This window comes from Camelus bactrianus, chromosome 21 (assembly GCF_048773025.1).
Source record: "Camelus bactrianus isolate YW-2024 breed Bactrian camel chromosome 21, ASM4877302v1, whole genome shotgun sequence".
NCBI lineage: Eukaryota > Metazoa > Chordata > Mammalia > Artiodactyla > Camelidae > Camelus > Camelus bactrianus.
The window spans coordinates 2,952,398-2,967,673 of NC_133559.1; the positions used below are offsets into that span (position 1 = coordinate 2,952,398).

General features: G+C 62.1%; 2 protein-coding genes across 5 annotated transcripts in view; both read right to left on the reverse strand.

Moving 5' to 3' along the window:
- GSE1 (Gse1 coiled-coil protein) overlaps positions 1 to 15,276 on the reverse strand; it is a 104,504-nt gene that overhangs the window by 25,681 nt on the left and 63,547 nt on the right. For 2 of the 4 annotated variants that reach the window (XM_074349304.1, XM_074349305.1), the window contains exon 1: positions 9,532 to 9,750. The exons of the other annotated variants lie outside the window; for them this stretch is intronic. In XM_074349304.1, coding sequence (XP_074205405.1) covers positions 9,532 to 9,748 — 217 coding nt within the window. In that variant the 5' untranslated portion in view covers positions 9,749 to 9,750. Of the gene's footprint in view, positions 1 to 9,531; positions 9,751 to 15,276 lie in introns of those variants that run through there. 4 annotated transcript variants of the gene reach the window in all.
- The window catches only part of LOC141574342 (uncharacterized), a 357,001-nt gene continuing 351,341 nt past the window's right edge, over positions 9,617 to 15,276 (reverse strand). The window contains exon 4 of the mRNA XM_074349308.1: positions 9,617 to 9,750. The gene's annotated coding sequence lies outside the window, so the exon portion shown is untranslated. The remainder of the gene's footprint in view (positions 9,751 to 15,276) is intronic.

A 15,276-nucleotide genomic window follows, 5' to 3' on the forward strand; every position in this document is an offset into this window, starting at 1 on the left:
CTTGCAAATACTCCCCTCTGAGGGGGCCCACTGGGGGCTCCTGCAACCCTGGGGGTTGGGGAGGAAGACGGGCCAGCACGGATACTGAGGGCCCACAGCTGTCTGGACAGAGCTCTGCCCTGGCCAGGGTGCTCCCGGCTGGGCAGCTCCAGTGTGGACTCCCTAGGCTTGTGCACGGCTCACACACTGTACAGGGCAGCCCCACGAAGAGACACCAGGTCCAGCCAGATCTGCCCCCAGCCGAGCTGCTCGGCGACCGCGGGAACACCACCAAGTCCAGGCACCCCCTCACTCCCAGCTCCCACCCATCAGCGTCTGGCAACAAGGGCAGTGAGCCGTCACCTGAAGGCTGCTGCCCCTGAGGTGTGACCCAACTCCCCAGACGGACTCGCCAACCTCAGCCCACGCACCAGCAGTTCTGCAACCCCAAAGTGGCCAGGGCCAACCACTGAGACCGAGCCCTGGGTCCAGGTCCCAGCCATGCCGCCCAGTGGCTGGGGCAAGCTCCGTGGCTCTGGGTCAGATGTCATTACTGCCCACAGATAGCCAATGGCAGACAACAAGGCCACCTTCCTTTCCCAGGGGGGCAGCCCCCGAGATTTTGAAACAAGCTACGCCTGACAAGCGGATGAGAAGCAGCAGGAGGCGGGTCTCAGCTGACCCGGCCAGCCCTGGGGCGTGGAGCTGGCCGCTGCCATCCATCGCAAGTCAGCACAGGGCATCCCTGCTCCCTCACCAGGTTTGCTCAACTTGGGGACACTGGGTACATCTTCCCAAGCACCATCTCTGCCCACACCAGGGCCAGGTAACCCCTTGCCCGGGGACCTGGCTGCCGTCCACCAAAGACACAGGCCCAGCAGCTCTAAAGGGAAACTCAGAACGGGGGCCCCGGGGTGGGGTGGGGGGAGTAAAAAGCCACCAGAGCCCTCAGCCACGCAGGTGGGTGGCACAAATGCCACTGAGCGAGGAAGACAAAAAATGGGATCCAGATGCTGTACCCAGTGCGGGCAGAACGGTGGCCAGGGCCTCACCACTTCCTTATCAGGCGTGGTTCACTCTGAAAATCTGCCTTGCCGGACACTAACGTCTATGTACTTTCCCGCAGATACTTAGATTTTGGTAATAGTCTCATTTTAAATTTCAGGAGAAGGGAGGGGGGAACCAGGTGAGAAATCTTTCTCTTTAAAAAAGGAACTTCCATGGAATTCCCACTGCTCTTTTTTCAGTCATGATGGCTTTACTGAGCTGTAACTCTCTCGTCTGACGCTCACCCACATCAAGTACGCAATTCACCAGTTTTTAGTACATTCACAGCCGTGCCACCAGCACCAGTCAACACTCAAACCTCTCCTTCGCCCCAAAGAGAAACCCTGTCCCCATCAGCAGTCCCTGTCATCTCTGCCAGCTCTTGGCAACCACCCACCTGCTCTCTGTCCCCATAAATCTGCCTCTTCTGGACATTTCATGGAAACGGAATTTTATGGCCTGTTGGGCCCGGCTTTGTCCCCTCAGCATGATGCCTTCATGGCTCGTGTACGGGGACGCCTGAGTCAGGATATCATTCCTTTTCCTGGCCGAGTAATATCCCACCATACGGACCGACTGCATTTTGTTCAACCGGTCATCTGTCCGTGGACACTGGGGTGTGTCCACCTCTGGGCTCCTGGGGAGGGTGCTACCCTGACTGCTGCTCACACTCCCCCCACCCTCAGCCCCAGGTGCATGGACGCCTTGGAGGACCTACTGTGTGCCTGGCCTGCACCCCGGACTGCCCCGTGGAAACTCTGCTTGTGGGGGGAGGAAAGTACTGTGAAGCTAAAAAAGTAAAGAAACAAACAAAAACAAACACAAGGGCCCCCAGCAGTCAAGACAGAGGTTGCAGTGCCTGGAGGAAAAGCTGGGGTCAAGGTCAGGGGGCTCTGCTCCTTAAGAGGCCGGGCAGAGGGAGGGGAGGCTGAGAGCAAACCTTTCAGAGCCCCGCCTGCACCAGTCCCTGGGGCCTCGCAACCAGGAGAGTCTGACGGCTCAGGGGTCACACCATCTGCACGTGGGGACTCAGGGCCACCTGGCTCCCGCCTGGCTGCACCCTGCCACCTCTCAGCCCACCCTCCCAGCCTCTGCCCCCGTGCCATTAGCTCGGTCTCTCCGATTCCCCTCGTTTTTAAATGCGGGGGAGTGAGGAAGCAGGAGGGGCCGGCGAGAGACCGGGAGCCCAGGGGCCGGGTGTGCCCGCCCGCGGAGGCCTCGGGCAATCAGCAGCCTCGCCCCTTGGGGGTGGGCCAGACGGGCTGTCACTCCGCGGCCAGATCGATCCCTTACCATGCACCCGCCAATTAGTGTGATCGGCCAGACCCCCGTTCTCAGGGCGACTGCGAGGGCAGTAATTAACTGGCGGTATGTGGCCAGAGTCAGCAAGACGCGTGTGGATGGGAGATGACAGGCGGCAGGGCGTCACCTCTGTCATCTGACCTCACGGATTAGCGCCCGAGGCCGCCTGGGCACATGTAATTAACAGCTGAGACCCCAACATCGTGGCAAGGGGAGCAGGAGGAAGGCTGGAAATAAAACTACAGCAACACAGACGCCCATGGACTTCCTAGACGCCTGCTCGACCAGCCATGCAAACAGCCACTGAGCACCTACTGGATGCCCTTAACAAGGGCTTCTGTGCCAGGACCACCCCCGCCTGGCACACTGGTGGGTGGCGGTGGTGGGGCAAGGCCAGGCCTCAGTCACACTGCAGAGTGAGTCAGGCCACCTCACTCAGGGCAGGGACAGAGAGCAGATGAGGGACAGTGACAACCTGATGTGTTCCCTGAAACTGGACCCTTGGGACACCTTCCTGAGACACCCACTCCTGTGGCCGGAGCCACTCCAGGCTTCGCAGGGCTGGAGAGGCCCACGCCGCAGAGACAGCTGGGGTGCTGGCTGCAGGTGGCCGTGACAGGTCTAGGGTGGGGATCAAGCAGCAGGGCAGGCAGCCACCTGAGACCCTCCGACACAACCACGTGTGAGGCACAGAGACGAAGTCCCCACCGCCAGCCCACGGAGGCAGGGAGCAGGGTGAGAGCCCCCTGGACTCCCCACAGGCCTGGCAGAGGGGCCAGCCGGGCACTCGGTGTGCACAGGGCTGCCCTCGGCCGCACAAAGGTCGATGGCTCCACCAACCTACAGCTCAGGGAGAACCCCTGGGAAAGAGCCCCACAGGCTGCACAGGCCTGCTTCCCTCCCTGGCCCGGGACACTCCCGGCCGGCCTGCCAGCCTCTCCACGGTCGGAGCAGCCGGGGCCCTGTCCACCCACCACGCTGTCTGTGGAGCTCTCACCCCGCCTCATGCCTCCAGCCAGCGGTACGCTCCTGTCCCCAGCGCGCCATCATGTGATGGTCACTAAGCCCCAACCAGCAAAGGCAAGGGTGATCTTTATCATGAGATGCGTTTTCAGGGGCCAATTATTTGACAATGAGCAGGACTGGGGCTGGGAGGATGGTGGGTTCCCGTGTTGCCTGTGAAGGTACATGAGGGGCAGAGAGGGGGTACACGAGGGAGAAGGGGGGAAGGTGGGCCGAGGGGAAGCAGAGGGGGCTTCTGGGAGGTGTCAGGGGAAGTCACTGTTGCACCAACATGGCCTGGGGAGGTGTCTTGTCCAAATGCCCCAGAGCCAGGCATCACCCACTAACCCTTCCTCTCCCATCTGGCTCCCTGCAGAGGGCAGGCCCAGCTCCTTTCCATAGGACTCGCTCTCCTCCAAATCCCTGGCCTGGAAGACAGAGAAGGACAAGGTGCCAAGACGCCCCTAAGCTCACACCCATGCGACACGACAGACGGGGCTGCAGATGCCCCAGGAAGTGCTGCACCGCCAAGCCCTGCGGCCACGCACCCAAAACACATGCCGTGAGCATGCCGGGCGGGATCTTTTCTCCCCTCATCTGTTCAGCTATTTTCTTTAAAAGAAGCAGATTTCAGGAGGCCCAACAGGAGAGCCCCGCCTCCCGCCTCCCGCCTCACTCCGGCTGGCTGTGTGACGGCACCACTGCTGGGCAGTCACACCCCCAACCTCGACAGAGCGGGGCATGCTCCCTGGCCTCCCAGGAACAGGACCTCGGTCTAGGAGGCTCCGGGGGCCCAACGGAAACCAGACCCAACTGCAAAGCCAGCCACAAGACGAGGCCTGCAGACAGCAGCCGCCTGCTCCCCTCCAACCGCGCTCGGGGCTGACAGGTCACTTCTCTGGCAGGCGGTGGAATCGGTGCCTGTGCTCTTGGCAGACCAGCTCGGTGAGGCCGCTCGGCAACCCCCACGCCCCGCTGGGAGGGCTGGATGTGGGATGCAAATAGGCCTTGTGGCTCCAGAGCCCGCCCTGCCCCCTCTGCCCCCAGAAGAGGAGACTGGCCTCATGGGGACCAGAGGGGAACCGGTCAGGATTGCCCTACGTGCTCCCGGGGGTGGGGAGGCAGCACGGCCCTGAGTCTCACGCGCCATCCCTGAGCAGCGGCCAACACGTCGGGCTCCCACACTGCCCTGCAGCTGGGGAGCCCCCGCCTGGCACTGACAAAGGGTCTCATGGGTACAACCAGGACCACCAACGTGGGGTCAGACCCAAACTGCACCCCAAGGCTCCTTGCAGAACGTGCAGCGTGGGCCTGGTCAAGTCTTGAGACCCCCTTTCTCCAAAGACCGAAGGCGACGGTCTCTGGCACGAGGGTCTCAGGGGCACGAGGGTCTGTGGCGGGGGCTGCCCTGGGCCTGGAAGCACCCACGCTGTCGGGACAGGCAGCAGCAGCCCTGGAGGCCAGGGCTGACCCCCCACCTCAGCCCAGACGGGACAGGTTCTCCCTCAAAATGGGGCCAATTTGGGTCTCAAGACGCACACATGCGCAGCACTCTGCTCTCCCAGCCCCTCCCAGCGAGAGCCCCGGGCTGTGCTGCTGGGGGCGGGGGAAGGCAGTGGGGGCAGGGAACAGGGTGGCCATGGTTGGTGGACCTCATCTGTTGCATGCAGCGCTGTGCCTGGAGCTCGTGTTCCCCCCGGGTCATTAGTATCTTTAAGGCAGGATGTTATCCTCACCCTGAGAACAGAAGATAGCTCAGAGAGGGAGAGCGCCGTGCCAGGACACACAGCAAGGACATGACCAGAGCCTGCCAATACCCATGTCCGCCTGGCTGAGTGCCCACTTGGAAGTGGGTGACAGGGCCGCGCGGGTCCAGGCGTCCCCCTGCGCATGCAGTCCCTTCAGGAGTCCCCCAGGGGCAGACACGCAGGCCGACGGGGGCCCGAGCAGGGCCGTGTGGCTATATAGGAAAGAACGTGTCTTGGAGCCTCAGGAAAGGTAAAATTCCCACCTCCTCATGTCCTCTCTCGGGGGCAGAGCAAGTGATGCGGCGTGTAGATTCCTTCCTCGGAATTGAATTTTTAAACCGCGCCCCGGAGACACGACGTGAGGATAGACACAAGCCTGGGAAGCAGAGGGCAGAGCCGGTTCGCGGCTCAGAGTAAGACGCCTCCGCGGTGGGGGAAGGGGGCGGGGAGGGTCACGGGTAGCCGGAGGCACCCAGGGCAGAAGCCAGAGCCCGGGCGGTGTGCAGCCGATCAGGACGGCCCCACAGCAGGAGGGGGGCCCGCAGCCTCGCCTGTCTCCTCTGCACCGTCAGGCCCACCTCCCACCACCTCCCTGTACAGGTCTGGAGCGATGCTGGCTCTACCTGGGACCGCTCTGCCCGTGAGGACGGGGCTGTTGGGGCTTGGTCATGGGGTCCTGGGTCACCTCAGCCTCCAGATACTAAGATGCTAGCTCCTCTAGGGGCACAGGGGCGTTTTACCCCAGCATCCTGGGGCACCTTAAAGAGATAGGAGGCCTCGCCCTCACAGGAGGGAGGCCTTCAGCAGAGGCCCTGGCTCCCTCCCTATGAGGAGGGGGACATGGGCGTGGGGGGGCCTAGTGGGGGCGGGACACAGGTTCGCGGAGTTTCCAGTCTCCCCTCTGCTGCTTATGACTCAGGAAGCCAGAAGCTGAAAGCTAGGTTTTGTCCAGCGGCAGCAAGATGGATAGAGAGCAAAGGCCAGGCCTGCACTGGGGACGCAGTGGGGGACTGCCTGGCACACAGCAGGCGCTCAGTAGGCCATCACCGCCGTGATTAAGGAGGGAACAGCCCTCACTGGGGCTACCTCCTCACACACCTGGTGTCAGGTGTGAGGTGCCGTCCAACCGCCAGCTCATTCAGTCACCAAAACCAAAGAGACACCGGGCTGAGCGCGGGAGCCGGTCACGGGGCTGCACGAGCCCACAGGTGGCAGACATCCAGACAGCAGACTCAGAGACAGATCGTGGCTGCCGGGGCTGGGCAAGGGTGTGGGGACGGGGTGCTTTTTAGGGGTGACAAAAATGTTCTGGAATTAAGGGTGATGGTCACACAACTCTGAATGCAGGAAAACCCACTGAATCGTATGCTTTAAAAGATCAGTTTCAAGGGATGTGAATGATATCTTAAGAAATTAACAGGTTTAAAAAACTCACACCTTCTCCCCCATCACCAAGCCCAGCAAACATCCCCCTTGGGCTCTCTGGAGGGGCAGGGCACGGGGTCTGGGGCCTGCTGGCTCTCCCCTCGAGCCCTGACTGCATCCAGGCTTCCAGAAGCTGACAGCCCCCACCTCTCTCTGCACCCACCCCCACCCCACCACCAAGCACAGACCCTGCACCACTGTGGTGGGTGCTTGGGGGTGGGGCCGAGGCACCCCTCCCCCAGCCAGGGCCATGCACTCGGGCTTGCCGTCCTGAGTCCAGCTATGTCCACTTGGAAAGGCTTAAGATGCAGCAGCAAAGGACACACACAGGGCACATTCTTGCCACCTGTGTGACCTGAGGCTCACGCCTTGACCTCTCTGAGCTGCAGCTTCTCCATCTGTACAATGGGCCAACTCTGGGCTGCCAGCCCAATCTATAGGCAGGTGAGCTGGCCAGTCAGCACTGGGGCGACTCAGTGCGAAAAACGGGGACCAGGTGTGGGTGTGGCCCAGAGGATGCTCCAAGGAGTGACTGAGCTCATGTCTTCAACCTGAGGCCCCAGTGGGGTTGACCAGATGGAGCATCACAAATAGCGCTCTTTGCTGCTACTTTTAACTCTCAGACTTTGCTTGTGGCCAGAAATGGCGCGTGCCCAGGACACACAGCACGACTTCATACCAGGGCGGCCCAGGGTCCAAATACTGCTCCCCAGGTGCTGAGTCCCCCAGGCCTTGGCCTTCTCATCAGAATGATGGGGTTCACTTTGGGTCAGCCCGCGGCAGACACCACCCTCTGAAGACAGTATGAGCTCGGGCCAGCGTGGCTCACCCCTCTCCTTCTCCTGACCCTTTGCTGCAAAGTCCCTGGGCACCCTTCCCAGAGCACCACGCAGAACACTCGGATACAGCTGGGGGAGCAGGGCCCTCCCAGCGGCACACTCTGTTCCTGGCCAGTGAGGCACGGCAGCCTCTGCCACACTGGCTGCCCACTGGCCTGTCACTCAAGCCGGACACTGGAGCCAGCCTGGGGCAGCAGAGAGGGGACAAAGGCCATCAAGGCAGCTTTGCTCTGTGCCTGAGGCCCTCACATGAGCCATGTCTGCAGAACTCGCCACTGCCTGCCCTTGCACCGCCACATCCTCTGTGCATGAGGGGTGTCACCCCGGGACGAGCCCAGCTGCCAGCAGTGGACACAGCTGGTGGATGAAGCCCTGACACTCGGGGGTGACTCAGCCAGATGGAGCCAGCGTCCTCCCACGTGCTGACGGCCGTCTCTGAAAGCCGCACCGGCCCTGTGTCTCTGCCTCCTGGGATGCCAAGGAGGAAGTCAGTCAAGTCTGCTGGGCAGATTCTGCCCCAGGGGGCTTCTCGCAGACTCTGAAGAAACCCCCAGGTCTCAACCCCGGCTCAGGTTTCCCACTGCAGACACTTCTCCTGTGGGGCTTGCGGCCAGCCTGGGACGAGTGCTCGGTGGGGGGGGGGGGGGGGGCTGCACCGGGCCAGGCAGGGTGCTCACTGCCTCTCTGCTCTCCAGCTGTGTGGTGTGCGGTGGCCCGGAACGGCAGGGTCTCCGGACACCAGCGGGGCTCCTGCCGCTGGTCTTGCCCACATGCGGTCAGGGCGTCCCCTGGTGGGCGTGGAGGCGAGGAGAGGCGCGTGTGCAGGGACAGGGAAGGCCTGTCTGTCTGGGTGGACGGGGCAGCCCACTGCAGGCGGATGCCCGTGGCAAAGCCCATCCCTAGCAGAGCAGGCCCCGCGCATGGCCTTTCCTCCTGGGCCGATATCCACTCTGCCCGTCAGTTCCAGCCTATTCCCTCAACACTTCCTCCTCCACCAGTAACCACGGAAGCAGGAAGGGCCTGGGAACAGGTGGAATTCAGAAACTGGCAGATGCCGAGCCCACCCAAGTCAGGACCAATGTCCGTTCTGCAGAGCTGGAGGCCTGGGGTCTGTGAAAACAGAGTTCCCGCACTCATGTCCTCTGGGTGCCCAAGAGGGCCGCGGAGCCCAGGATCAAGCCTCGAACATTCAGGGCAAGCAGAGCACCCAGGGTACCCTCTTCCTCTGCCTGGGAGGTCGACTCCCTGCCTCTAGGCAGTGAGCCCAGAGGGTGTCTGAGAGGCCTGCACCAGAACCCGCAAGGACCCAGGCCTCCTGGCAGCAAACTGCTCCTGCCACCCTGACTCATCCAACCAGCAGCCCTTCACCAAGACAGGCTGACCGTCACCCCTAGAAGTGCTCAAAGCCAGTGCTGTAGCAAGTCTTGTGGTACAAACAGGAAGGCTGAAGTTCAGAGAGGGTCCGTGTTTGCCTAAAGTCACACAGCACATCACTGCCCAAGTGACACCACGGGATAGGGCTCTGGATTGCTGGGGGACACTTGTCCACGCCACCCAAAACTCCAGCCTTGGGGGGTTAAGCTGTGCCCCTCCACTCTGGGACAAGGAACGTTTCCAGAGACAGCATGCCCTGCCACGTCTGAGGTGGGTATCAAGGCCTGGAGTTCCTGGTCTCCCGGGAAACATGACGCCTGGGAAGAGGTTCCCCCGAGCAGGCTGGGGGCTCCTGAGGCGGGCAGCAGGGCCCAGCACGCCCTCCGAAGTCGCCTGGGGCTCCCGTGGCCCAGCACGCCCACCGCCTCAGCCACGGGCCACCGGACACCCCCGCAGTGGCTCCCGGAGCCCAAGAAAGACAGAAGCAGCAGAGCGCGCGAGAAGCAGGAGCAGAGCAGAGGTGCCGGGGATGGCGGGCTCCCAGGCTCCCGGGGCCCGGGAGGGCCTGCAGGCAGACAGCGCTGTCCCCGCCGGGACCGAGCAGCCCGAGAGAAACAAGAGTAGACGGGGCTGCAAGCATGTGGGCGGGCCGGCCCTGCCTCCGGAGACCTTCAAAGGCGGCGCGGCTCGTGGGAACAGCTGCGTCCCGGGCACCTGCTCCTCGCAGGAGCTGGCGAGGCCTGGGCAGGAAGGAAGGGGCTGCTCTCGCTCTCTCCCCCTCCCTCGTGCCGCAGCCTGGCAGGCGCGCCTCTTACCTCTGGGCTCCTCCGCCTGTTTGGCGAGCTTGCGCAGCGCGGCGGCAAAGCTGGAGGACGGCGCGGCCTGGGCCGACAGCGCACTGCTGGTGGCGGGGCTGCCGCTGGGCACCAGGGCGCCATTGAGCGGCGAGGGGGTGAGGGGGTTGACGGTGGCGGTGGTCCTGGTCGCGGTGGAAAGCATCCCTAGTGAAGGGGACTTGGGCTCATGGCTCATGCCTGAAACAGGAAAAGAAGAACCAGAGGTCACCCAGAGAGCAGGAGGGCCCAGCACCAGAGCGGGGTCTGCAGGGCCCGGGACCGGCACCAGCAGGCGGCATGCAGAGACGGCAGGAGACCCGGGCAACCCGGCAGGACAGGTGAAGCAGAACAGAGCCAGCGCTGCGGAAAGACTGGAGCCTCGCCCCGGCGATCCCCACCCTCTAAGATCCATCCACAAAGAACCCTGTGCCCAGGACCCTGGTGATTTTAGAGGCCAAACAGCTCGTGCCAGCACGACCCGTGGCACGACCCCACCACCTCCCCAGGGCAGCATGGAGATTGGAAAGCGCCTCCTGACAGGGGTCGGGGGAGACGAGGTGCGGGCCCGCATTCCTGCAAGAACTGCAGGAACACCCGCAGACAGAAGGGCGGCATCGGTGCTGATCACGAGAACAGCTCACATTAGAGCACAGCCTGCCCGGCCACCTGCCTGGCACTCTGGGGAGGCTGGCTCTGTACTGTGCCCATCTTCCAGAAAAGGAAACTGAGACTCGCACAGGCAGGCAGCACAGATCTAGGATCATTCCAGGGGATTGGCCAGAGCCCTGTGTGCCACCAACACACCCCGCTGAATCTCAAAGCCACCAGGGACCCGGCAGGTCTGCACTGAGAAGGCAGCTCGGAGGACAGCAGCAGGCGGAGAGCACAGCTGCCCGCAGACTGTGCCGGGGCCCCGCCCACACAAAAAAGACTATAACTGTGGGTCTGCACTGCCATCCGCGGAGAAGCCCCCTTTCCCCCAGGCTGGCTGGCCGAGGAGCTGCCTCCCACATGGGGTGACATCAGACGCCTTCCCAGGAGCCCCCATCCTTTCAAGTCCCAAGGAGGCTGGACCTTCTCCAGCCTCACCGCCCCATCATAAAGGCCGGCCAGGCCCCCTTGTGAGCGGGCGCAAGCAGCACCATAAATAAGTTTTCCATTAACATCTCCTGCCTTCTCGGGGGCACTGGCCCAGTCCCCGTTCCCTCACCATGAGTACATGCGAGGGGCGTGAACCCAGGCCCACGGCCTCACAGGGGGCAAGCCAACGGGCGGGCGTGCGCAGGGAGAGGCAAACCAACTTGCAAAGCCTCAGACGGAGACCTCAGGGGAGCAGCTCCAGGGAAGAGCATGGGGTCACCTGGAGAGGGGTCCGGGGGAGGCATGGAAGGGGAGGGCGGACACAAACACAGAACATTCAAGAAAATAACGTGGCAGGAACGTGTGCTTCCCCCGGCAGAGGCCCCCACCCCAAGAGGCTCTCTGCACCCCCCAGAGCCCTTCTCATCTCTGCAGGGTTCTGTGTTCAGTCCATCTGAAGTCTAACTAGAACCTGCTTCTTCACCCATCCCCATGGGTGGCCAGGTGAGCACAGGAGATCCCCACAGGTGGGCCCCAAGACCTGCCCTGCCCATCTGCTGCCCCCAGAACTAGCCAGGAGAGGCTGCAGGCCCCAACACACATCCCAAACACTGATTCTTGGACAGCCGGGCTAAGGTCGCCATCAGTTTCCTGCCAGGCAGGTGGGAAAAGAAATCTTGGGGGCATGGCCAGGTAAACGGCCATGGCAGTGGGGGGTGGGGGCTGGGGCATAAAAGACAATACCGAGGCAGGCGCAAGCTCGAGGGAACACCATTCTCCTGGGAGAGGGTCTGTACCTCGGAAACAAAGGGCCCCCACAAGAGCCCCTGCGCCCACAGCCAGCAGGCTGGCCTCCCAGCTGCTGGCGGCCACGTGGGCGGTGCCACGTGGGAGGGGGAGGGGGACGGCGCCGGCAGCAGCAACCCCGTTGAGCAGCTGGGGCAGCGCTGACCGGAGGCTGACCCTGTGTGTCTTCCTCTTTCTGGAAGAACTGGGGAGAAGGTGGGAGCGGGGGTGGGATCCACATGCCCACAGGCACCGCAAGCCCAGCAGGGAACGCAACAACCCAGTGGGGTGGGGGGTCCCTGCCCCAGGCGCCCGATGGCTAGAAAATGCAGGTTCCTAACAAGAGTCCTTTCTCAGCCAGCCTGGCACCCAGCCAGCTGTTGGAAGACCCTCGAGCACGACGGACACCGAGCTCTGGAAGGGCAGCCCCAGGCCCCTGTCGGTGCCCTCTTCTCCCAGGGACAGAGAGCGCAGGACTTGCACAGCTGGCCACAGCGCAAGGAAGCAGCAGGAGCCTAGAGGTCAGGGCTTACACCGAACAGGCTGCCAGACGCCGGGGCTCGAGTCCCAGCTCTGCGGCCTCTCGCTGTGCAACCTTGGACAAGTTACTCTGCCCCTCTGGTCTCAGCCTCCTCATCTGTAAGCTGCAGATAAAGACAGAGTCCCTTATGAAATTAATCCCATGAGGGGCTTCAGAGCAGGCCTGGCACACGCCAGGGGCCACTATTATCGTCATACAGCTAGTCAGCTACCGAGGGCATTAACAAACCCAGGTCTGGGTGGGTGAGGGGCTTGGCGAGTCCATACAGGTCAGGCTCAGCAAACTGGGACCCGAGCTGATGAATCTGTGCCACCTGCTACTAGCCCCCCCCCCAACCTGGGGGACCAGAGATGCGATGAGGAGAGGTGACTCGGTGTCAGGAGTCCGTGTGCTGTTTGGGATGGGCACCCCTCACCCCAACCTGAGAGCCCTCCCTGCCACTGTCCCTTGCTCCGACCAGGCCGGGAGCTGCACAGCCCAGCTCTCCACGTCCCTGAGTGGCAGTAGCTGGTGGAAGTTAACACACAGGACACCCCAAGACAGAGGGGGACCAGAGCTCTCGTCTTGCTGCCTGCAGGGACAAGGACATGACCCCAACACGAGCTGATCTGGGCAGCCCAGGAGTCATCCAAGTCTCGCTTGGGACCAGACACCCTCAGTGGATCAGTGGGGTTCTATTTTGGGGGAGGGTGTATACAACGAAGCACCGCCCTTGCAGAGACCCAGTCCCGGCACAAAGCGCACCAGGTCCTGGAGGTCCCACCAGCACTCGGAGGAAGGCACCACCATGCGGGGCTGCCCCGGGGACAGTTCAGCAGCACACCTAAGACTCAAACCCGACTCCCAGGCCCAGATACACGTCCTCACCACTCATGACACCACCTGCCAAGGCCAACCTGTGATGCCAGACCACAGATGCAAACACCGTCAGAGCTGGGATTTATGATGGGGGTTCAGAAATACGTCCAAAGTCTGTCACTCATGCCTTCAAGAGGTGGAGACAAACCCTCTTCTCTCAAACGTGCGCCAGACGTCTCAACTCTCCTGCTGAATAGGGTACAGCAGAGGTATGGAGTGTGCCTGCCAAGGTGAGGTCATCAGAGCCCCTGGCCACCTCCCTGGGCTCCTCGGACTCCTCTCTCTGTGGAGAGCCCCACGTCTGGGGAACTGAGCAGCCATGTGGGGCACCATCTTGGCAGGTGCTCACTCCTCTGACCCCGGGAGTCATCAGACGAGATGGTATCAAAGACGGAGCCAGAGCCTCCTGGCCAAGCCACTCCCAAATCCCACATTTGGCTTTGGGGCAGGTTTTTACGCAGCATCAGATAACTGGTCCAGTGAGCATCACGGCATCCTCCATCAAGACCCTCAATCTCTATTTTCTTTCTTCATGGACCCCAAGTTCAACCATCTCCATATACTCCTGTGTCTTTACCTAGAGCTTCCAAACAGGCCCCTCTGATGCCATCAAAGGCCATTAACCACCTCCCCGTTCTTCCTGGCATTCCTTCAAATCCTATCAACTCTAAGAGAAAAGCATTACTGTGCCCATTTTACAGATGGGAGAATCCAGGCTTAGGCCCTTGGGCCAACACACAGTCAACAGCAGGGCTGGGATTACCTGACCATACATATAGCTGGTCAGGTCCCAGATACACACCCATTCTGGGGCGGTGGGAGAGGGGCTGGCTCTACTCTGCCCCACAGCCCCCACTACACGCTGTCATGAGATGGCCGGGGGAGGGGGAGCAGGGATGTGACCCAGGCCACGCGGTCCTCCCGCCTCCCAGTGACCCGTCTGTCCCCCGAGCCCAGGGAGCAGATGTGAGGTCACTGCCTAGTGGCCACATGACAGGCTGGCCAGCTGGGACCTGGGTGGACACACTGTGGTGGCCAAGTGCCAGCGCTGGGCAGGATGGTACAGAGGTGCTGGAATAAGCAGGGGACAGCCACGGAGCAAGTCGCAGGCCAGACTCCAACACACCACACGCCCCCAAGGCTGTTGGGGGTGGGCTCTGGTGGCAGTAAGAGGCGCAATTTCCTCGTTTTTGGCCTTTTTACCTCCCTATGTTCTACCTTTTCTGTAGCAAACCAGGGTTTTTTTGTTTTTGATTTTAAAAGGGGGCCCTCAAAGAGACAAAGACTTGCCTCACGTGGCTGGTATAACCAACAGGAGCACGGGGCACCCCCCAGACTGGGGCCTCCCACTGGCCGGTCGCAGGAGCCCAGGGAACTGGGGCTGGCCCCCAACCCCCACAAATGGCCTTAGCCCTTCCTGGGTGACCAGGGTCTCAGCAGGAGGGTCCAATCTCTGCCTCCTGCCTCCCTGGGTCAGCTACCACCCGAATGTCATTGTCACCCCTTACAGGCATCCAGTGACACTCTACCCCCAGAGTCTGTCCTCCCTCTCCTCCAAGCCTGGAACCTGCTGCCCAGGCCCCACCAGAGGCCTGCAGCACCCGGTGTACAGCCCCCCTGGCCTCCTAGGGGTCCCCCAAAGCCAGCATTCTTGCTGTGGTGTCAGCTGTGGGCCCTGGAGCAGCTTCAAGCTGGGGAAGCTGCTCTGCTGATGTCAGGTCACTTAAAATAGAATTCCAAATGAACAGCTTCGTTAGGGGAGTCTAAAATTAGCATTCCTCCTCAGCAAGTGTGCATCAGAATGGCCGGGGAGGGGAAGCGGGGGCTTCGGGACCACCGGCAGCCGGGGTGACAGCTCCCTGGCACAAAGGACATGGAAGGACAAAGGCCAAACTCGAGGGACCCAGAGCCCATAACGGGTCACCCTGGACCTGCTGGTAACTGACACAGCCTCCGGGAGCCCACCCCGACCTCTGTGCTTCACCCACTAGTCACAGGCTCGGAGTCACTTCAGGGTTGCTCTGCCCCCTGCCCACCCAGGTGTCCTACCACTGAAGCCAGGCAGGTGCCACCATGACATAATGGACACCCCAGGGGCAAGTAAGGGGGACAGTGGGCCTCAGGGCAGCCCCCAGAGCAGGGGCGCCTACCCCTACCCCGCCCTCATTAGAGAGGTATTTATTAACTTCTGCGGTGCCTGGCCATGGGCTGAGCTGTGTCTACATTATCAGCTCATGTAAATTCATTATCCTAACAGCTGGGAACAGGCTCCACAGCGTGAAGGCCAGTGATGGATGAGGCCCGGGGGCTGGGGCGGCCCAGGGCAGGGACAGGGACGGGGCTCCCTCCCCGCTGTACCAGCCCCAGCATGTGTAGAGCTCAGATGGCCTCCCGGCCTTCCATCTGCATCACATGCTGCTGACCTCCTCTGGACAGGTGCCTCCTGCCACCGCTGGCTG